We start from the raw sequence: 24,194 nt of genomic DNA on the forward strand, positions 1-24,194 counted from the left end.
CAATAGACGTCATGACCTCAAAACCTCAAATGCGTGATACAAGGACATAATGGTCCAAGCATCCAATGGCGGACCTGCATTGCATGAGCGCGAATGGTTCGACAGGACGTTTCCTGCAAAGTCCCAACGGAGACTTCCTGTATAAGCAGACAGAAGTTTTACAACGTTTGGGCGTATCGACTAAAAAACTTCGGTGATACCCAACTGTAGCTCAGATTGGTTACGTGAAAATCGTGATTACTGGGCGGGCGGTTAAAGGAAAAGAAAGACCAAACAATAGAAACCACTATACTGAACAGGGTTCTGGTATAATCCTTGCTACTACTCGTAACTACTAAGGACGTCGTGCATTTAGTGGCTCTATCCGATGCCTAAAATGACTCGTGCAATGATCAGAGTATGGAAAATGCAATTTGTCTGCGGTACTGTTCCTCACACTTGGCTCTTTCATTATTGTAATACGTATTTACCGGTGGTCGGCGCTGCCCGATGCTACTCAACTTGTTTGCCTCGATGGACTTTTGAACGAACAACGTCAGCAGAAGACCGCATACGTGGGTTTTTAACCCTATCCGAACCCGAATCTGGTCGTGGAGATACTTTGTTTCGTCAGCGTTAGCGATATGATTTGATTTAGTGTGTGACGCAATAACACTGAACGTGAAACCCAAAAGATCTCATCCAGAACGTACGAGCGCCATTCATCTTCATACGATAAAACTTTATATTACAGGAAGGTTTTTCATTCCAAAACGATCACACTAAAAACGGGTAAAAAAAAATCAAAATTTCATGCTTGGTATTGGTTACTTGTCGTAGAGTAACGAATGCGATATATATATAGATATTAGTACTGTTATTGCTATCATAAACGGAATCGTCATTACGTCTTCAGGCATAAAGCTAATTGTTTGCATCTCAAAACTGTAAAAATAGAATTGTCATGGGGTGATGGCCATATAAAATAGAAACGTTCCTACGTAATAACGGCGGCGGCCGTGGATGAAAAGTAAATCTTTCCGTGTTAATATCATTTGCTAACTAAACGTTGAGGCCTGTTTGTTTTCGAAAGGTATGTACGGTCCATAGAGTGCCCAGGTAGTCAGTCATCTTATATGAGACGGTATAAACGTTCAGGCTGGTTTTGACACGTGGTCGATAAAAATATTGGTTTATATTCTATTATTTGTCATAGATAGTTGCACTGTCGGATGCTGGTTACCCTGCAGTCGAAGTCGCAGAAAAATATGAGAGAAGGTCAATTGTGACTTTTACGCAAATCCTCTTTCATCGAATACGGCCGACTGTCACGTGTGTAGAGTAGTCGATTTCCGTCATAAATTTTCTCCATTCGTCTCGAAATTTTTGACGATAATTTCCGAACGCTTTCGTGCGCGTCTCCGTATAACTCTTGATCTAATCTGGTACCAATCAAATTCGCTCTATAGATAATGTTTGCAGCCGTTATTCGCACCGCTCCTACCCTGGGACCCTCCACGGGCCCCGTACGTTTCTGTACACGTCGTTAGCGAAATGCGTTCTTCATGCCAGCCATACAATGTCGTCATGGGTCCTCAACAATTTTGCTCGATTCAAGATAACCGGGTTCTTGTTCATTCTATTGCTTACTTGCGTTTTCGTCTAATTGCGGGCGTACTTGACGCCCGAAGCTTCGCCGTCACAAGTCCAACTTCAACAAATACGTACTCCAGTGCGTTCCGCAGCGGACCTCGCTGTTTGGTCATTTTTCTATCACATATCTGTTATGACCGTCTTCTGGTAAACTGGCCGTTTCTAGGTATATCATATTCGTTAACTGACGCTTTTGCCCCCCTTCCCGGTAGCTAGAACCGGATAGCTAGTGGATTCTTTCTGACTAATTTCTTTTGGTAAACATGCGAAACCGGGTTGGATCATTGAAGTCGAGGGGGTCCGGCCGGAATCTGTCATAGGCATTTGGCCGTGCAGTGCCACCGTCATCTGTTGGTTGATATCATTTGGCGACGTTGCATCACGCTTCACCTCACCATGATTCGTTGACATCAACGCTAATTTTTGGTGGTTAACTATCTTACCATGCGTGATGCTGATTTCGCTATAAGTAATTCGTAGCGGTACCTATTTTGTCAATTCAATTTAATGTTGTTGTTGCTTCGTGCCTGTTGCTATGAGGTCTACTGCCGCTGCCCCCTCTGCTTTTTCTTCGCTGTGACTTTACGCTACGATTCCGGCCTGCCGTCGCCGGTGTGGCGATCGCGGCTGCGGTGAATCTCGCCTTTCTTTCGTGTACTTTCTTCATTTTCATCAGCTTCGGCCCTCCGTCAACAACGTTGTCCCGATTCGCCTTTGACGTGGCTGCCGTCATCAGCGTCTGGCCCAGCTACATCTTCGGTGAAGCGGTCAGCCCCTGTTACAAACGGATGCATACTCAGCCACGTAGGTCGTCGTCAGTCTCACTGCGGCGGACTTCAGCGTCGACGACTTCGTTCGCCGCTGATGCCGTTATTTGTTCTAGCTTTACCAGCTCCGCCATCTGTCGGATGGTTCGCCGCGTTCTCTGTCGGTCGAGTCAGCATTGAGGTAACATCGTCTCGTTACAGGAGAATCTTGCTTCACCATTTCTACCCTCAGCATATCTGGCGTTTTTGTGTTTTTCGTAACCAAGCGTAAGAAAGTTAAATTAAAAAAGCCACGACAGCTACTCTGCCTGCCTGCCTGCCTGCCTGCCTGTCTATCTGCGTGAGGAAATAACAGCAGCACCAGCAGGAGCGTCGAGGAGGGCTGCAGAGCTCCGCGTTACAGCCCTCCCCCGTCACAGCGGCGGTCCGTTTTCCACAACGCGCTAGTCTCGTAGAAGTGTTGCCGCGTGGTCATGTCGCTTCGGTCTCAGTTCAACATCAGCAGAATTAGCGGAGTTGAAGCAGCGTGCGAGACAAAGAAACGAACCGGGAAAAAGGAGTTGAGGAACAAGAAAAAGACGAGATAGGCGGAGAAAAAGATCTTTCCTCAGGAAGGAGTTGTTTGTAGCTTCGTCAATACTGTGCTACTGCAGCTGCTGCTTTGGCTGCTACTATGAGACACCAGGAAAATCTTGACTGTCATCGATCGATTGGTTCGGCAATTGTTTCTCCTCTTGCTGCTGCCGGAGATCTAAGCGCATGTGAGCAATAACTTGGCTATAGTGGCAGTGAAGCTGGACTCCGGTAGTATTACATGAGGCCGGTCACCTTGACGTCAGTGCCCAGCTGGAGCAGCGTCCGACATTGATGTCCATCATTGAACGCTGACGCTGTCGAAGCCATTGGCACTTGCTGAGAGTGAGACGGAGGGGATCGGAACAACACAGCGACAGGGTCCGCTTTTGTATGACTCGATGGATATCAAGCGGAATCGGTCTTTCGAGTTGCTTATCCATTGACTTCACAGCCAATCAGTCAGTCAGTCAGTCAGTAGCAACGTTTGAATCCACAATATTTGGCGAATCCGATGCCGTGAAGAGCCTCTGTGTCGCTAACAATGTTGTTTTGGCTCACGGCCGCGCTATAGCGACGGTTGTACGAATAGTCAGCAAAACACAACAGAGTCCCCCGGCAACAGCTCGTCGGCCGGCTTAGTTTGGCGCTTCCCACAGTCGCCGCCGCCGCCGCCGCTGCGACCGCCAAGCCCCGCCTCCGCAGCGATGATGCGAGCGGACTCATGAACGGCACCGTGGCACCGCCTTCGAGTCGCCGCCGCCGCCGCTCCGGGCGTACGCAGCAGCTGCCGCGCCTGCTGTCACCTTGGCTGTGTTAGACTGGCTATCGCGTGTTTCGTCCTGCTGCCAGTTTCTATCGTAGAGATAAGATGTCTGTCGATTTGTCTATGGGAGCGCGTATGCGAGTGTATGTGTAAGGGCGTCTCTGTGTGTATTAGCGTGCCCTAAGAGTTTCTATCTGTCGTTGATTCCCTGCTATCAGTTCGTTATTCTCTCGTCAACGTTGTCGCTGCTGCTGCTGCTCTGGCTATGGCCAAGGAGTCAGAGGCAGCCGCAGCAGGAACTGGCAGGCCGACAGTACAAACACACGAACAGCAGAAACGGCCGCAAGAAAGCTCCAATCAAAACCCAGCGAAAATCTGGGTCTGTCTACCGTACCCGGGAGCCGATGACTGTGGCTTAAGAAGAGCCAAAAGCCTGCAGCGGCTGCGTGGATCGGCACTGGGCAGAACTCACTAATAAACCGAGATTTGTCTTCGAGAGAGCCTCGTTTCAACCTAACTCAACAACTAATTGAAGAAGAAAACAACGCACAACAGAGGACCCTGTGCAGCGTGAGCCTTCGTCAGTAGAACTCCTACATCTGCGACTGCGGCCGCTGCTGCTGTATCGAGCTTCACTTCGACTGAAATCAGCCGGTAAAACCGTGAATCTCTTCGTCTTCCTGTTTGCCGTTGTCGCCAGTGGAAATGGTCACTTTTACTACTACTGCTGCTGCCGCTGCTGCTGCTGCTGCTGCTAGTGTTGTTGTCGCTCTAGTCATCTGTGCGTCTCTAGAGCGCGCTATTCTCTGAGTCTTTGTGGGTGTGCGAATGAGCGTCTTGCGTTTCGTTGATTAATAGCTGCTCAGTTGTCCTCTCACCCGTACGACCGCCACGGCTACGCCATAGCTGGCACAGCGACGCGATAGCCAAGGGATTTCTTGATCAACCAGCACAGGCGACACCAGCAGCTACTCGAACTAATATCAGCGTCAACGTTCCTCAACTGTTACATAGATTCACGTTCGTCATCGTCGTCTCTCGAAGTTGCTCCTTTCCTGTACTCTTTCACTCGCTTCCCTCGTTTTGGCCGGCAGTCAGCGAGCGGTCGCCGCGGCCGCGGCGGCGGCGGCGGCGGCAGCAAGCGGCTGGTCGGCGGCGCTGCTGTTGTCTGTCCGTCTGTCTGTCTGTCTGTCAGTAGTAGTCAGTCGTCGGTTCGTAGAGCGGCGCAAACCTCTCTTACAGGCGGAGGGGGGGGTTTGCGGACAAACGGAGAGATTCGCAGCGGTTGCGACTGAGACATGAGCACGCCGCTCTCGATAGACAGTCGAGATCATCATCCGGCGGGAGACGAACTACGGCTAGACAGACTAAATGCCGCACTGTGCCAATCGCCCCGTACATTGTGAGGAGTAGTCGGCAGTAGGAGAACCTTGCATCAGTGTGCTTGCTGTGAGACTACATGGAGACCCAGCAACTTAACCTGCCGTAGACTATTTGGCAGTGCTGGGCCGGCTTGTCACTTCGGCATGCCCAGCATGTGACTGATTCCGTGGCATTAACTGTGTGACTGTAGAGTAACGGCAGAAGTTGGCGAAATCACAAATGAATACTGTCGTCAGCCGGCAAAGAGACAGAAAACGTGGGATTCACGTACAGTCTTCTCTGTACGTGTGCGTGTTGTAGCTTTCTGATAGAGGGGCGGCAGTGGGACTAACGAAAAACTAAAGATCTCGCTCACTGGAAACAGGGTTAGCATCCGATTGTTCGTGTGTGTAAAGTAGAAGTTGCTGGTGGTGGCGAAAAAGATCATTTGGCTAGAGTTAGAGAAAGGTACTGTTGGGGTAACGTTGTCACTAAGTTATTATCAACAACAACAACTGCGAGAGCGACCCTTCGATATCAAAAATCTTCGTCAGCCCTACTGTATATGTGATTATGTTGTAAGCATTTGTCGTGGTGGCGCGAACCGAGCGTGGCTTATAAGTGTACGATGAAAGCTTTTCTCTGTAGAAGAACTAAATGATGATGAAGTTTGCACGGAGACGTTTTTTCACGAAAAAATTTCAGCCAATACCGATAAGCAGTGCCGTAGACAATAGTAGAAATAGCAGCAGCAGCAGCAGCAGCAGTAGCAGTAGCCAAAACGATATTCAATTGTGAAAGTGAGCCTGTTATACGGGCTAATATTTTTCTTCGCTTTTGCAAGGATACTCATTACGGTCTATACAGAACGAAGAACTTCGGAAAAGTTTTGCGGACGTCCGTAAACTAAATACGGCTAGCCGGTTTTCATCCTTCTTCACCGTGCTTGTCCATCGAAGAATTCATGTAACGGTCCACTGTTCTTCTGAAGGCCTCTTGAAGCTCTCACCGCTAGGCTAGGATGTGGCGATCGACTTGTGGATGCGCATCCAACATAACGACGGAAACAATAAAGATTAAAGGACCGAAAATCGCATTTCCTTGGTGTCTGGTCCTATGAAAAACGCATCGAGTGCTTCCGATCTTGTTGTTGTGTGTATAACTTCGTAGACGCTATTCAGTTTGGGGACGTTACAGGAGAACAATTTTTTCGTTAAATAACAGCAAACCATGTACCATCCATCATACTACTCATACGAAATTCCGGAGCCCTATTGGCAGACTGCTACTGCCCATGTTGGAGCACCCACACCGGAGTGGCCCACAGCGCCCACGGGCTCGACTTCTGCTCAACTGCCTTCGCTTGCCTACAATAGCTACTACCCTTACGGCGATTTGCACACCGAAGGAACCTTTACGGAGCTACCCTCCCCCAACCATATCGGTGAGTAGCGAACTAACTATTCAATGCTTAGGTGTGCGGTATAGGAGAACTAATACGACCATTCGATATTTCTCTGACAATTGCAAACATTATTATTATCTATGCGGAACATGAGTACATGAACTATGGAAGCCTTTCGTAGGATCGAAGAGACTAAAAACAGGCGATCGAGGCACGTGCAAGCAAACCTTGAAAGTTGAGTTTGTGCAACTTTGCAATGAGAGCGATGCTAGGAGTAGGTAGGCTTCTACGCGTAAATTATGTCCGCTCGCTACTCTAACACAACGATATACGATACGTCTGCAAGGTCGTTTTTGAGTGGCTCAAGCCAACAGAAACTGAAGTATGACGTCCTTGCCAAAAAGTGAAACACCTGACTTCGTTTAAGATTTAGAACAGACCTGTAAAACTTCCTGGTTCATCCAATGCACATATAGTTTTAGAGAGACAAAAAAAATTACTTCATTTGTTCCACTCTGTACGTTGCTACTGTTGGCAGACTGACGGGAGCCTCGTGAAGGTCAGACGTGAGGGCCTACGAGGTTAGAAGTCGCATAACTCACTAATTTCTTCTGAGTCATCGTCGAAGAGATAAGCTGTTACCGATGCAAGCCTGAATTCATTGAAATGCGTAGAAACCATTCGGCCAGAGGTGACACACATAAAGGGAAAGATTCATGTTCCCTTTCAGCCATTAGTTCACGAAACAGCGCCCTTGTAATTTGCTTCCTTGTAGTACCGAGCACATAGAGCATATCTACAACTGTTTCCCTCTATCCGTCGTACCGATTCGCCCTTTGCTGACATCATCAATTTAATCCACTAGCGTTCAGTAAGGATCCGCTACCTCCGTGAAGGCTCCAGTAGCTGTTTTATCGCGCAGATCGATTCACTGTTAATTGGAGTGCAAGGTCGCTGGTCACACCTACATATGTACATGTACCTTAGAGCTGACGGGTAGAGGGTGGTCGAAAGTCACCTAATGCTATAACATTTAAATATGACGAGACTGTATCGAGGGTACAAAAAAAAAATTATAAAAAAACATGCGGACACTTTCGAAGAAGCGGTTCTATGCGCTGCGTTCAGATTGCAGTATCCCAAAAATCAATTTTTATTCGACCATAACTGATTGAAGGCAGGTCTTGGATCCTTTTTTTCCTAATTATATAGAGACAATAGATAAATATCCTCTAAGAGATATGGTCTTAATTATCGATTGCCTCAGTAATACATGGTCGCCAATGCAAAGGATAGCACCGATTTCGACAACGACAATCTTTGTTGAAGATCTATTAATCCTGCACATCATTTCTACATCTATATTATTACAAATGCTCTGAAAAGCAAATATACGTCTGACTTATCTATGGCCCGACGCTGCTATATTTGTAGTCTTTACGAACGGGTAGAAATAGCTTGCATCAAACGATGCATCGTATGGCTGGTACCACGTCGTTATCGGACGATAATCCCATTTTTTATGCGGTCTAGCCGGCGACCAGCGTCTGGAATCGAAGTGTAGCAAAATCTTTCCGGGCACGTGCCGTGATTTCCAACTATATCAGGGAGAGACTCTCATTGCATAGAACACAGCCCCTTGCTGTCTTAATTGAAACTATTCGTTCTAACAGAATATTGAATACATATATATATACAATGTGACAAACAAAGTCATCAAAACCGTTACTGATATCATCTCTATGGAACGACACCAAAAACAAGCGCTGAAGCTAGCTGAAGAACCCATTCCTAATGACACAAGAGTAGATAGTAGCTGTTCGTAAACATCTTTTGGAATTGCTATGCGCTGGGGTCTCAAGACGATGCCCAGTGTTTTGCAAAGGTCATAGGACTACGCAAGTGTACACTAGAAGTTCGACAAACATCTTCGCTGAACGACTTCGTGGTTTAAACATTCTTAAGGAGTGGCGTACACTCAATCTAAATATTTTGCTTTTCTTTATCTTGAATACTATAAGGCTAAACTAGGAACTGACTCTTCTGAGTCAGTTCCTGTTACAAACTAGCGCACTCTTCTATATAGTATTGTGAAACAAAACGTGATAGCACATTGTAAGCTGGGAGGCGTTGGAGACGGCAATGCAGGAATTTTAATAGCTCGTTAAGCAAAAATGTGTGAATTATGGAACAAAAAGTAAGTCCGGTGAAGGCCGGTATGTGTGAATCAATGACCAGCGCCTAAAATTCCAGATGTAAAATCCGAAGCGCTCATTGTATTTAAATCCAGTGATATAGCTAATATCAGATACGAAATTCTTCCAGATACAAGTTTGGACGGCATGTTACTAATCGTAGAAGACTCTTAATGGGGTTCCGCCACCTGCTCACGGATCGGAATGCATACCCCCGTTTCGAGTACTTGATCCGTGTAAAATCTGTCTACTTGCCTCGATCGGTCCCGATTGGAACAGTTTCGTAACGCGCCCTTGCAAACAGCTCCCCCATCGTTTAACGGCCCTCTCTTCTATTCATAATGATCTCAAATCGAAGGTAATATTACTTACCGATCCAGCAGCTACATATAGACTGGCTATATATGTTTATAGGCTGATGTCTATGGCATTCGAGAATTCCCACGTCGTTTAATATCCATCCACCTGATCCTCGCCCTTCGTCGGTCCTCGTGAATTCCCTCAGCAACTTCACAATGACCTTGTTGAGAAATTAATCGCCGACGAGTTGGCTGCCACCTTACCGGTGTCCTCGAACGACGTAGTTGCTTGCGCCACCTTCAACCTCCCATAATACTCCCATAATATGCCTGTCAAGCCCACTGCCTGTGGTAGAAGTCGTAATAGTATCGCTAGAACGCGACACTTCGCTCACTTACTTGTTGTACTACTGGGCCGCCGCTGCTGCTATTGTTATTGTGTTATAGTTCTCGTCACCAGCGCCGCCTGATCGGCCGGCGGCGCTCGACGATTTTATAGCAATATGCAGCAGCAGCCGCCGGGGCGCAGGAGCAACAGCAGCGGCCGTAGAAAAGAGGCGGTGAAAGCGGTAAACCGCTATTCGGTAGTAAAATAACACATCAGCACGGTGGCGTAGGCATCAGCTCCGCTACCACTGGCCCGCCGCCGCTAGAGCCCGTGAAGCTTCAGAACGGCTGACATAGTCTCTAGCGGTCGAGACTCGTCTCTCGATAGCCTAAGCATTGCCTCGCGACTCGGTCTCTTGTCTGCTGGCTGGGTCAGGAACGCGGTGCCTCGGGTGAGCGTGACACCGCCGGAGGACACTGACACATGCCTCTCTCTTTCGATTGGCCTCTACATATATCCCTTTGAGTGGCATCGGGTAGGAGCGCCACCACCCCTTCAGCTGGAGCTGGATCTGCCGGGCCCATTCCCGCGCAGCAGTTCGTCTTTTCTAGAGTTTTGGTGTAGCCTTAAGACACATACAGATAGATTGTCGTACGTGGAACGCGGGCTAGGGAAAAGAGTGCTGCAGTTTGCTAGGGACTAGCGGGAGGACTATAGGGTTTTTCCTATCAGTCCTTATGGCTGGTTCGTTCACTCTTCCACTACCTCATGCTTCGTCTTTGTGCTAGCGCGCCAGCGTCAGGTCCCCTATATGTAGATCACATTCCTTCATCATAGATGCGCCACGCTATGAGTCCTTCCCCGTAGCGTGGCAGCAAAGAGAGCAGAACAAACCATGAGCAAGGAACTTCTTCAGGCGCCAGCCTGTGGCTCCAGTACAAGACTTTTCCTTCCGACCGAGATCTTCTATCTTCGTTTTCTCTCGCCTGCTCACTCCGTTCCACTGCGCACTTTCTTCTGACGATAAAATGCCCATAAAGCAGACCAAGCGAGGTGGCGTTGTGAGTGGAACCTGCATGGCAGTCGCGGACGTTTGCTTCGTGTGGTGCTGCCTGCCTTCGCAGACCCACATGGATACTGCTAGTAGTAGTGGGACCAGAGGCTTGCCCACAGGAGCAACTGTGGGGCGGCGAACGAGCGTGCCTCTAAGTGTAGTCGGTAGGAACTCCAGAAGGGGGACCGAAGGGGAAAGTTGGATGGCGAAGAGTCTTCAGGATGAATCATCACCACCCAGACATACAGCCATTTCCTCCCACCTCAGCTCGCCGCCACCCCATTCGGTGGCTGTGTGACCGACCTAGCACACCACTATCCGCATGCCCGTCGGGGCTTACTACATGGACAGAGTGGAGCAAAAAGGCCTTTTGCCCCTACCTTCAGCGCCCTCCTCTTTCCCTTGCACCGCCTAACCTCTCTGTTCTGCACAATCCTCTACAGACAGACACAAGCCTCGACAGACACATAGTCTCGTAGCTCATTTCCCCATAAGCCGACCCTTCGACTACTGCTCCACAGCTCCCGCCCGTTTGCCAACCAGCGCTCCGTTTTCCCCTTTCCCCGACCAGCCAGTCAGCCAGACTATCTATGTGTCTTCTTACTCTGGAGTCAGCCAATGTGCTTCACACGATGTGTTGCCTCACATGTGAGCAGTGGTCGCGGTGGCGCTCCAGTGTTTTGCCTGCCTGCTCTTCAAAGTCTTGCGCAGGCTGCATCTAAACTCATTGCGGGAAATCGCTATGGGAAATAAGGGAGTCGTCTGGTAGGGTCATAGTTTTGGTAGTCTGACGAGGACGGACGCGACGAGCAGCACGAGAACGAACCAACGAACAGCCAACGCTAGGAACGATGAAGGAATTAGGGTAGACTGGGTTGAAGAGGGAGACCGGCCAGTACGGGGGTTGAGGGAGCCTGTGGCTGCTCTGCTGCACTGCTATGGCTGCTACTGCTGCTTGTGCTGGCAGCGGTAGGTGGGCGCGCACTTCAAAGCTCTTGTTCCTGCCGACTGGAGGTTTAGGTCGGTCGCTTCAAAGGATCGCTCGTTCGTTCGCTCGTGTGTGTGGGCGAAATTTTCGGGGGGTTTCTGGGTCTGTCAGTAAGTGGGGCCAGCAAAATGAGCGAACACAGAAAGAGAGTGGCACAAAAGGGGGCCGCAAGCACCACCCCCTCCAACAGACGACGCACACATACACGGAGACACGGATACCCAGTTCGCTGCATCGAACGGCGGGTGCCATGGCTCAACGCCGATGGCAGTAGCAACAGCAACCAGCGATGGATGGAAACGCTGTCAGTTTTTCCTTATGGCCCTGCAAACTTTGCCTCCAGTCCCCGGACCGTTACAGCGCCCCGCTCTTTCTTTCGTTCGCAGTCAGGCGTCTACAAGACGAAGAGCTGATTATGAAATGCAATTCAAATATTGGGCTTCGTTCTAGTCTTTCTGATCTGTGTCCCTCACTCTTTGTGGGCACATCGATACCACTGCGTCTACCGCTGCTTATACAAAGGAAGGCCAATCTGACTTTGGTATGGATGGGTAGAGGACGCGTATTTGCAGGCCTAAGGCTAACGCGACTGGTCACAGAAAAGTGTACTACTGAGCGAGGGAAGTTCACAATTGATGTCCGAGGAAGAATCAGAACCAAAACGAGAGAGATAATAATATGCGGAATATCTGTATTCCTTTTTTGGCTCGTGGAGTTATAATCGTCCATGCACACCACCATATCGCCGTCGTCTACGACGATGGGGTCTACGAGGGTCGATGAAGCCTTGGCCCGTGCATGTGCAAGTCAGCTTTTTCAGTGTGGTCCAGTGACGGAAGGCAGTGAAGACCGACATCGGGAGACATCTGCAGTTTGCACAACCTGCATAACTCCTTATTACCCTTTCACATCTTCTGAGGTATTCCTACTAGGACCATTTGCCTTCTCCGACACTCTCTAAGAATGTGATTTCTTCTAGTATTCGACATGCTGGTTACTGAACGGAAGGGAGGGTATGAATAAAACAGCCATTGTGAAACATGGCACGTACGTATATTGATGTAAATGAGATTTAACTTCAATAATAGTGATTTACAGCCAAAGCACCTACAAAGCTCTTAAAAGCCTACTACTCTTTTGTCCTTCTGCATAATTAGCAAGGTCTAATCGTTACTTGATTACGATCTAAGCAATCAATGTTTAATTGTTAGCTGATCCTAATGGAAGATATAGGACGTAACGAAACTGCCGTTTAAATACTGCAAAAAAGAAACCAAATGATTTGCATAAAAGCGTCCAATATACGCTGCGGTCATGGCAGACATTCCCATTGCATGTAACTCCTTTTCAAGCATCCGCTTACATATTCATACTATAAAGATACGCTATCATGCTCCGAACAATGGACTGTTGAAGACTTCAAAAGCTTCGGCTGGCGAAGTGTCGAGGTGTCAACAGGAACAATATGACCTTCAACTGATTTTCTCACATCTGCACTTTTTTCGAAAACAACCAAACAAAGGGAAAACAATCGAACAGTAACGCACTTGCCAACTGATTAACTTTATTTGGCTCTTCGCAGACCAAGCATTGTTGTCTTCAATAGCCGAGCCCGTATCAGCTATTTTAAGTACCTTGCCTCGTTACAAGTGGCTACTGGCTCAATTATTGGCGCCTTTTACGGCTGCAATCACAACTTGATCCCTACAGTTTAAGTTAGCAAAGAAGTAAAGTTTAAGTTAAAAAAAAAAAAGACACCATGGTATACTACTGCCAGATTGAAAAATCGATCTTTTCACTTTATGAAGAACTCGTACTATAAGTAACTGCCTTAAAAAACATAAACGGACACGTATGCTTAAAAGCAATACCCCCTTGCTATGCAACATTATTATTATAATTATTACAACAATTCGTTTGATCAGAAGAACCATTGTGATCACCGATGAGGGGGAATGGGGGCGCGATGTGGCTGTTTTAAATGTGTGCATGTCGGGCAATAGAAAGTCGATTCTGCTAAAACATGTGGCGTTTTTAAGGTTCAGCTTTATCGGGGAGGGCAATGTCGGACTCGTTCATAATGGCTTCATAAGGTAGCACATTATGGTTGTATATGTGTGTAGGTGCTTCACGTATGAATGGATGTTCTACGGCTATATGGCAGGAGAGTCCTGCGATCGTTTGCTATCAGTAGTTCTTCGCAGTAGCAAATTTCGTTTCTGAACTTGCAAAAAGGAAGTAATTTAGGTTCAGTAGGAAGATAGGACCGGGAGAAATGATGTGAATGTTCATTCAGTCACTGGGGAGGTGCACCACATTGAGCTCGTCAGTTGTATGTAACTCGTTTAGACTATGATAGAATCGATGTTATGGTCATTATGTAGCTCAGACTCACACTGGCGATTGCTTGTAGCCAAAAATGCATATGCTCCAGTATGTATCAGTGAGGTAATGTTGGAGCTCGTGACGTGTACGACCGCCTTCATTCTGGTAACTCCCCGGCAAGGAGTCCATCTTTGACAATCACAATTCTTTTTAGTCCCTCACTACTACAAGTATTTGCTGGATTTGTGAATGGTAAATATGCGATTCTAATTGAGTTACATGGCTGGCGGAATACGAAATATTGGGAGACGGCGTTTCGAGGAACTATGAGACCGACTCCTGACATCAAAAGTGATGGAACGCCTGAATTCGTGTAGAGAATGCTTTGTGCACGTTGTTTGCCTGTGCGACGCCGATGGTATAGCTCTCGCCAGCGATGTGTCCGGCCTAAAGAAATCGAGGTTTCAGTGGAAGTACGCCCTCGATGCTGTAATATTGTCATGGTACGGGTTCAATCAAAATGAATGGCCTCGATTTCGTCGCATACGAGAAAAGGGACAGAGTATGAAACGTCCAGGAATTGCAACTTCTATCTTGAAAGCAAACGCCCTTTCAAGTGATACCTTTGAAATTAGCTTTTATTATTTGAGAAGATCAATGGCAAAATTGGCTCATGTAATTTCATGTTTGACTTATTTGTTTGGCAAGGTTTTAAAGGTAACTTGAATCACAGGTACAATCTAATTATGCATATGGCCTTAGACCCTTCGGACAAGTGCCTTAAACGTATCGGTACTATTTTCGCACACCATGGGTTAATAGAGACAGCGACGATTCCTATCGTCAGTGTTGCTTCTCCTAAGGGTTGTGAGTTTTAGATTTCCCATAGCATAGCACGTGGTTGAAAGAAAAAAGAATCCAAAAAAAGATCACCCACTACACAATTGCCCTATTCGGCGTCTTGCTAACTCTCTGTTTGTAAAGAGTGTACGGCCTGTTTCGTCTGCTGCTTCTGCAGCCTGGCCTTTTCTCGGCACTCCTAACTGATACAGTGGTGGCGTTCTAGTAGGTCTCGCTCCTTGCGACCGACCGAAAGCTGTTTGCCAGGCCCCGGTTCAAGTCTGAGCTGACCTTGTCATTTCTAATCTAAGACGTTCGTCACCGTTGGCTCACTAGCCGGCGCCTCCCCCGACATCTGTCGTTTTGAATCAATGAGTCTAACGTGGACGACGAAAACGACGCGCATTGATTTGGACAGGAAATAGCATCAGAGCACTCTCGCAGTGGCGCCGACGAGCAGTTTCTGGTCGAGAGCCCGCATATATAGAGGTTCTTGCTATATATATATATATATATATGAGTGTGTGTGTGTGTATATATATATATATGAAACTTGGTGTACTTGAGTGGTTATTTGGATGGATAAGTCTATCGAAACAGCTGAGCCGCTGCTCCATGCGAATGATTACAGTCACTAGGACGAGCAGCACGCAGATTATGTAGGAGCAATCTGATTATCATTGTGGTTATTTTCACATAATTATAATCTTTGACGCATTTATACTCGCTAATTACGCACGAGATTAGGTATCCTGTAACTCAGTGATGATATCGTAGCTATTACAGGTTATCTCATCTGCGTTTCCTCTAAGTAGTCCTTTGCTGATTGGCCGGAAACATTCGCAGAGCCGTAAGCTCAGTTTCTTATTCTTCAAAACTGGTTTAACTGTATAACGACATATTGGAAACATAACATATACTGCGTTCGTCTTCTTCAGTATTGCGCATTCGATGCCCCACATTAGTTTGCCCGGCTCACCGTCTACCGGAAGATTTGTGCTACTGTAGACTTGTATGACAAAAGCAAGCAACGTTGCAACAAGACGGGGAATCGTTAATTAGCTATTTATTAATTACAGTGGCAGGCACCCTTACCCTACTTTAGGTTCGTTTCCGGCCTTTAACCGGTGCCCTGTTTGTTAGTGAAAATTGCTGTCTTTGTCGATTTGTCGTTAATCCTTCCTTCAGCGGCAATATTTTCAACGCTGAGCCACCGCAACGGTTGGATTCATGTAATTTGGATGGTCATTCGATTTGTCCTTATTTTAGGCAACGTAGCAACTGAACGACATGTTCCAGTCTGTATCGTTGATAGACATCTATCGAAGGGTGTGATGTTAGTTTTTGTTGTCCACATATTGCACGACGTTATGTATAGAGCTACACATTAATTTCGACACTGTCCCTGCTATATCTACACACATACATATATATATGCAACAGAAAAGTTGGGCTATCGCTTAACTAATTCATTATTGTTGAACAAAGCGGCCACAAGACCTATAATGAAACCAAAAATAAGAGGCTGGCCAAGAATTTCTTCGAATGCCGCCTCCTTTCGATCCCTCGACAACATCAGCCATTCCAAGACAGCAGCAGTTGCTACGGTCCGGTTCGAACCATGATGGCTACCATGGCTAGCACATCGGTGCATTTTCATTATGTACGGCCAACACAATCCGACAAGACAAGAATTGCGACGCCGTTTGAAAATTTTCGGCACAACTCAGCAAACGACGAAGCAGATTTTCCGAACGCAACAGTACGGCCGCGTCTTTGTAGGAGCGTTCAATGTACTATACAGTAACAGGCCGTAAACAAAACACTGACTTGATCAACGGCGATAGGCCAACTAAAGCGAATCGTATCCCAAACATGAAACATTTTTCCCTCAAAATCCGAATTATTCCCACCTCAAGAGTCGGACCTGTTCCTCCGTAGTATCGATCGGCGGTAGCTATCATAGTTGCAGTAACTGCTGCTACATCAGTGGGCGTCTGTTACGCAAAAGTCGAGACGATGAACACACAGATGTAGACATATTGATTTATTAATGTATGTATTACGGCTGTTGTGGCCATAACAACGATTGCTGCTGACACTTCTACAGTTGTCTCGTTATTTTTGTAAACGAGCGTCGAACGTCAGTGATGTATTCGTTTGCCCGCGCCATATCTCGATGTCGCCAACCAGCGCTCAGCGGCGAAAAGGAAGGCCAGCCATTGTCTGATTTAAAAATGTTTATTTATGACCGGCCGCTACTACAGGTCTATCTTGCCGGGCCAATGTCTGCTAACTTCCGCTGAAGCGCATTCGTTCCGCATATCGTTCGTTGGGTACATTATTATGCCGATATGTCACGTTTGGCGACAAGAAAATAGAGACAGATAGGCAGGCACACAGATAGAGAAACAGGTATGCAAAACATACAAAATGTTATTTCTGGAAGCAACCGCATATCAAACGTCTTCGAGCTTTAAAAGTGGACGCTGCTGATGAGCCTGTTACGTCATTTGCTCCAGTCTGAATGATGGCGAATCCGGTTGTCGGAGCCGATTCCATTACTGTGGTCGCTGATCATCGACTGTCCATCGACCATGATATATAGTATCGGTCTTCGTTGCCACTGATCGCTGGCCAGCCAGCCAGCCAGCCACCCCCTCGAAGCTGTGATGTCTTTTTCCACTATGTTATTCGCTGACCCGGCGACGTCCTAGCTCTTTGTGAGCCTTGCACAAACACAGTGTATTCTGGTGTCTGGCAGGACAGGTATGTTTGTCTGTTGATCCGTCTCTGTAAACTAGTCTATCTGATAAGGTTCATCATCTGTGTCCAATTCATCTGCTATGTCGATTATTTCCTCGAAGTATAGACGAATAGCGAATACATCGTTGGCCCGCGCGCTCAGTCCCGCTATGAGTGAGTGCGGGAGCCGTGGATCTATTGCGCGACGCAACCGGCCACATCTCGTCGTAAGTGTTCTGCTCCTATTATAACAGCAACAGCAGGAACGGTGGCAGTAGGATGACAAAGGACGGGCCGACAAACGGGAAGGTAGTGATGGGGTAGGCCCTGTGCGATAGTGCAGCGAGCATTTGCTGCTGACCAGAGGCGGCTAAATACGGCGAGGATTATACGCATGTGTATATTGGAATGTACTTACCCCTTTTTGTGTCCTGTGTATATTCTATATACATTCTATGGCGCTAGTTCTGGCGGCAAAAGAAGAAGTTGCAGAAGCTGTTGTTACTGGCGTAATGGTCTAACCATCGCCACCGGTCTACCCAGCAAACCGAACACCGTTCCGCTAAAGAGCTCTATACACATACAATGCAGCAACTACAATGCTAGTAAAGCAATTCGCCGCGATCCTGGTCCTGATCAGAATGTGGCCTATTCAACCAATCGTCTTCGTCAGGGGTGCGCCAGCGGGTCGACGGCTGTGAGTGGGGTGCTCGCATCGTCCAGCCCACCTCTGAAATGCCGATGAGGTCTCCGCCATGGGTACAGCCACGACCATACCTTAAGCTCTGCTACTGGGTATCAGAAGGATAAGTGGATGAATTGTGGCAGCAGTGGTCCATGAAGTTTTGCAGTGATAGCCTACGGATCTGGGCTACTGGGCGCTCCAATTTGAGAGATTCAAAGCCAAAGGAAGAGAAAACAACACTGGAAATACATCTATAAGGGCGGTACGACATTCTCGAGTCGGCTTACGATCTGCCAATCTATCTAAATCGTATGCCGTCTACGATGACGGCTATTAAACTGTATTCCGCCATCATATAGATGAACGATTTAGCAGGACCGGGTCGATCTCACGACTGTCCAGCCACAACTTCACGAATGAATAAAATTCTAGCGTTCGAGACGCTTGACTCCGGCTAGTGCTCTGGCGCTCTATGAAGCGGCTGCCACGCTCTAGATGGCTCCAAAAAAAACTCAAGAGAGCCTCTGACTGTTAGAGTCCGCAGGGATACGAAGCCGGAGACTACACTCAGTCGACCTTCGTCGGAAGTAAACAACCGAAGCATACCCAACAGATCTGTACACTCGGTCATATCTTGCCGAAGTACGTTTCTGCCTCCGGGACACAGATTACATGCATGATTACTGGGTGTTACCAATCGGCAAGACAGCAACATCGATTCACGTTTCTTCTTCTTGTCCTTCTTAGTCGCCGCCTCCAATTCCCTACTTGGCGTCCTATTCCCTTCTGTCGATGCAGTATTCCGTCCTCTGCGCGAAACTTGTACTTCTGCTGCGGTTGCATAGATACGCTTCTACTGCGGGCTCTGTCTAAGCCGGCTGAATGGCTCAGCCGTCGGCGGCATCGTCCAGGCCAAGGCCTAAGCAAACTAGGGAGGCACACACACTAGACACATGCTTGCGTCTTAGCACCGTAGGCTGTCTCAGCAGACTCGGCTGCAGCCTTCGTCGAGAACACGTAGCCGAACTGGCAAGACTAACAACCGCGGCTGCTATGAGGAGCTGCTGACTGAGTTTTGCTGGGTAGTGACATGAGTAGCAGTTGGGTAGATGGAAGAAAACTAGTCAGGAGTAAGGCAGCAGTCGGTTGCTTGGGTGTTGGTTGTTAGAAAGCCGTCGATCGTCCCCGTGAACCGGCGCGGCACCGTGCTGCTCTGCCGATCCTCTGGCTGCCGCTGCTGCCCGTAGCAAAGTTGTAAATCTTCGAGACTAGCGACTTGCTAGCAGCCATAGCTCTCTCGTGCGTCTCGATCCATCCATGTTCACCTCTAGTCGTTTGTTGCTGCCGCGCCGGCAGTTCGTATGCTTGCTTACTTACTTGCCTAACACTCAGCAAGCAAACCAGTCTGCCTGCCTGCGAGCCAGGCTGTGTAAGTATGCCTCTGGGTTGTTGTTGTTGTTGTCGCTTTCGCCGTTGTTCGTTGGCGTCCCGCTTGGTCCCCTGGTGGGGCTGCGCGACAGCGGCTCAGCGTTGCCATCAGCAGCAAGCAGGACTGCAGCGACGATTCAACAGCAGCGTCAATAGCATTAGCCTACCGGATGCCAGGTACCCGGGTTCCGCCTGCTTGGCCTTCAGGCCAGGATAGGGCTACGATAGTACCGGACATGCAATGAGCTATGCGATTTCCTAATGTACCCACCCAGCAGCACCAGTTCACTGATCCTACTTCGACCAACATTGTTACCACCGTTGCTATTATATGTCTCAACACAGCACATGCCTGCTTTCTCAGCGGCACCCTACAGTCGCCATCATCACCAGAAACATGGAGACGCGCGCACGGAGAACACTGCGCACCTATGCGATACCCATTTACTATGCATCCTTGTACTATATATATATATATATATATTTGTGTGTGTGTGTGTGTGTGTTCGTATGCAATGTAAGTACACTGTGTCTGTGAGCAACGTTGGTGTATGGATGTATCTAAGCCCAGGCAGCAGAGGTACTTCTGTGTCGACGATTGGGTCCAGCCAGACGGAACCCTGGTCTTCATCCCTTATTCCTTGCCTTACCTTGCCTTGCCTTGTCTTACTTCCTTCCTTTACGCGTGTGTACATATGTGTGTGTATCATACTATGAATGCAAGTAGGACCTATTGCCTGCCGCCACTAGTACTATCGACGCCTAGCATAAAGGCAGACCCCAGCTAAACTTAGGAAGCCAGAAATGAGTAAACCGAGATCTGTGCTGCGAACTGCTGTTCCCATATTATTTCTAAAACGAACACTGACTATAGGGAGCAGCATTAAGACAGCAGCTTATATTACATAGACTAAGTGCACCGCTGAAAGTACACACAAGCTCTCTGAAATAGAATTTTGTTTTAGTCCGCACGTTCTTAATGGCAATTTCTCTTCCGTCGAAATTAACAATATGCATTGTTTGACATATGGATATACGTGTCAACATTTATGTAGCAACAGTGATTATCCTCGTCGTGATCTTTTCAATACCTTCGATTGTTGAAACCTTAAAACGAGACTGTTTACGATTTAGCGCTATACATAGGAGACTCGACAGAGTTCCGAACCTGTACGACTGTTGGTTCCGACGGATAATGTAAAAAGCTAAAAATGTTCAAACGAATATTACATAAGATAATAGCACAAAAAGAGAACGACAGCGCGCTGATCGGATAACACACGTTTAGGGGCATTGATGATCCCGTAACCAAAACAATGCGAACGCCACCATCGTAACAGCAAAAGGCGGAACCTGTTCTTTCTTTCTGCATGTATGTGTGGGCGTGTATGTATTTTTCTGTCGGTGAATGTGTTTGTGTGCCTTTGTACACTCGGGTCTCTCTATGGAGGGAAACCATCAGCGCAACAGGAACGGCGGGAGCAACCACGATGATCCATTCTGCAAGTTGAAGACTGCGCTTCGCAGAACTGAACCCGGAAGACTAACAACAGATTCCTGAGTATCTCCTGTTTAGCCGACTAGCGAACAGCTACCAGTTCGATGTCCTCGTAGTGGCCGGTGAGCGAGAAATGCGGCCATGCCGGTCAGATGTATTTTCCTAACGAAACGATCGGTCCAACGATCTACAGATAGCACGCCGATTCCGTTTGCGTCTCCATCTTGATCTCTTTTTGGTTTCTTTGATTGGTGGCTAACCAATACTAGTCTGCGGTTGATAAGGCTTTGGGTGGCATCAACATAAGCAGAATCCATCCGAAGACCTATTGGTAGCTGTGGCCATGGTCGAAGGTGAACAGGCGATGAACACCGTTGGGTCGTTGTTGAATAAGACCTATTTAATAGTGCCTAGTTCCACAACGAAAATCTATGCATGCATATAACACAAAAAGCTTCAGCAAAAAAGGGAACAAATATCCCATAGGGGGCATCTCTCATATCACAAGCACAGAGACCCCTATTTTAGGAATAGATCTAGCAGGTGTCATTGATACTAAACAAACTTCATTTGCAAATACCGCGGCGCGACGTATTACGACGCTATTACGAGGTCATGCCCTTTCTAGTTTACTTTATATAATAAATATATTGTTGATATATGTACCCGTCACTGAAAAACCTCCAGGGCAATTTGGAAAGCGCTATGCGACGCCGGTTGCACTGTTACGGTTCAACAGAATAGTGAAGTACGGGACCGATCGGTTCGATGAAGCTTTGATCCATCTGCTTTAGTGAAAAGGTCTCTGGCTTTAATGTTTTATATGCTCATCGCTTCGATAAAAGTCCCTGCTAAGCAATACGCCATGAAAGTCGGTTGCTAAGTGATTTCAATACTGTTCATGTTGCAATGGTTCATGAGGAAATAAATACCGCGGTGTAACTGAATTTGCGACAATGTTTGTTTGAGGACTCTTTGAAGTTCTGTCGCTAACAAGTTTCTATTTCTTCACAAATTGCAGCTCGTATTGTTATTATTGTTGTTGTTATTTAGCGAGGCGATAATATATGCATCTTGATTGAATAACGAACGTTTCATCAACAATCTTACTTGTAGCATATAGGTAAACGCGTTAGAACGTGTCGAAAGTAGTGTACATGCGATTGCGTGCGCCACTTCGTTGTACATTGACCTAGAATTAAGGTTGTAAAGGGAAGCAAAGGGCAAAAAGAACCACAAGGTGGATGCGCGCGAATTTTTTCGAAATTAAGATTAGCACTGGACAACAGATCGATATAGCTACTGCCGCGCACGCGGTACATACACACGCGCACATATGTACACCTACATCAAGAAGGTTCACTCTAATTAGCATAACTTCAATTTATTGTCCAATTCCGGAGAACCGACAGGCCGCGTAGGCAAGAAGAATTGGCGCATAGGATCATGTTATTGCACCGGTTATAAACATCTAAAAACGAAAGTGGTCTTGGCCACCGTGGTTCTCCACTCTACCAATATAATTGGCTTTGGAAATTGGCTTAATTTGCGCGCCACATCTAGTGAGTATTGTGAGCCACAAGCGAAACAGATATTCATACGTACAGATAGATGTTCACAGTAAAAAGTTGCAATCGTTGGTTGACGACACGGTATCATGTCGAGTTGTGTCTTTATATAGAAGTGCTTTAGTACCGCTCGACAGATCGGTCCTATCGCCGAGTAACCTGTCGATTTGGCTGGTTAGAGCTAGAGAACTTGTGGCCTCACCCGACACCAGTCCAGCGGCAGACCCAGAAGCTGTGAGTCTTCTCCGTGTCCCATAGGACCTAGCATCGCCAAAATGGACTAACAACATAGTGGATATTCAACGTAGCCTTTTTGTTATTCGACAGCGAGAGGATTTTCTCATTGCTTTACCGCTTTCGTACCCATCGACGCTAAAATGGACATTGCCACGAATTCACCTATAGAAGTAGCTTAGGAAGACGCCGGGTGTCCTAACAGCTACAGCTCAAACAGTTTCATGGTGCTATATGAAACAGACGCATGCGACCTGCCTTTTCTTCTAACTGCATCCCGGTTGTGTCGACGCTGCTATAAGTTTGCTATGGAAGAAAGTTCTTCCTATATAATCTATTGTAGCCCAAGATCCTCCAGCCAGCCGTGCTGGTAGCAGATGCAACAAAAACGACGTCCGTATCCTCATGATTGTGCGACAAGGTATTATAGATTTCTCTATAGCGCGCGTTGGAACGCTCGCTCACAACTAGTAAAATCATCGTGCCACTAACACGGTCATTACTCATACAAGGTCGATAAAGCTATGCCAAACGCCATGCAGACCATCGTACTATGCGATCTGAGGACAGCACAGTGTACACAATACGACGTTCACATACGGTCCGACCATAATAATAGCATGGCATTATATATGTCTACAACAGGAAGACAAGGCAACGCCAAGTAACCACTCGCAGTAGCCGGCTGGAGGGAGATCGGGTCGCTTCACCGCTGCTAGTCGTATGCAACGCGCGTCGTCTGCAAGGTAGCGTCCGACCCGTTGGTTGAACTGCCAAGTTGCTACTATTGCGCTCCAATGCCACTACTGTGCGGTGCAGGGACAGCGACCTATGCAGCCTGCGCCTACCCTATGCAGCCTGCGCCTACCTACCTTTCTCGCTAGGCAGCTATCTGAGTAGAAAGTAGTCGTGAGTTCTCGATCCGGTTGAACCAGGCCTGACACTCCGCACAGTCATAAACCCGTCACCGAAGCTCCCGTTACTTCGCTTCGGTCGAATTGGTTCGTCGTCTTAATTCAGGTTTGCCCTCTAACAGACACATAGCAGCAGCGTCACTCCAACTCAACCTCGGCCTCTGGTTGTGCTTATTTCTGTTTTATCGGAATATCCTTTCTCTACAAGATGACTTTTCCCGTAAACGAATACTCTATGCAGATTAATGTGTTGCTCAATTGAGTTGAGCTAGCCGAGAGGGACGAGAACACCTATCATGAAAGCCACTGCTTCAACAACGCCAGAGACCTTCAATTTGCTTTTCGCCCAAACGTTAACATCGAAATGTCGTTACAAAAGTTCTTAGAAAACTAAGACCGTTGTTGCTTCAATGAACTGCGAAATTCCTCTAACTGTGGACAAGTTTACATTTTGGCACATTGGCACAAATTTCCGCCGTCGTTCTACATCATAATCATTCGAGATACTGCTCTAATATTAAATCGTTTACATGTGTCGAACAAGATGTACATACACATTCTATTAGCTGCATGACACTCTCCAAACAG

General features: G+C 47.3%; 1 protein-coding gene across 1 annotated transcript in view; it reads left to right on the plus strand.

The window, feature by feature from the left end:
* Positions 1-4,988: 4,988 nt before the first annotated feature.
* LOC111266995 (uncharacterized) overlaps positions 4,989-24,194 on the plus strand; it is a 35,677-nt gene continuing 16,471 nt past the window's right edge. The window contains exon 1 of the mRNA XM_022844912.2: positions 4,989-6,544. Coding sequence (XP_022700647.1) covers positions 6,331-6,544 — 214 coding nt within the window. The 5' untranslated portion in view covers positions 4,989-6,330. The remainder of the gene's footprint in view (positions 6,545-24,194) is intronic.

Source organism: Varroa jacobsoni, unplaced genomic scaffold, assembly GCF_002532875.2.
Source record: "Varroa jacobsoni isolate VJ856 unplaced genomic scaffold, vjacob_1.0 scaffold_1139, whole genome shotgun sequence".
NCBI classification, from domain to species: Eukaryota; Metazoa; Arthropoda; class Arachnida; order Mesostigmata; family Varroidae; genus Varroa; species Varroa jacobsoni.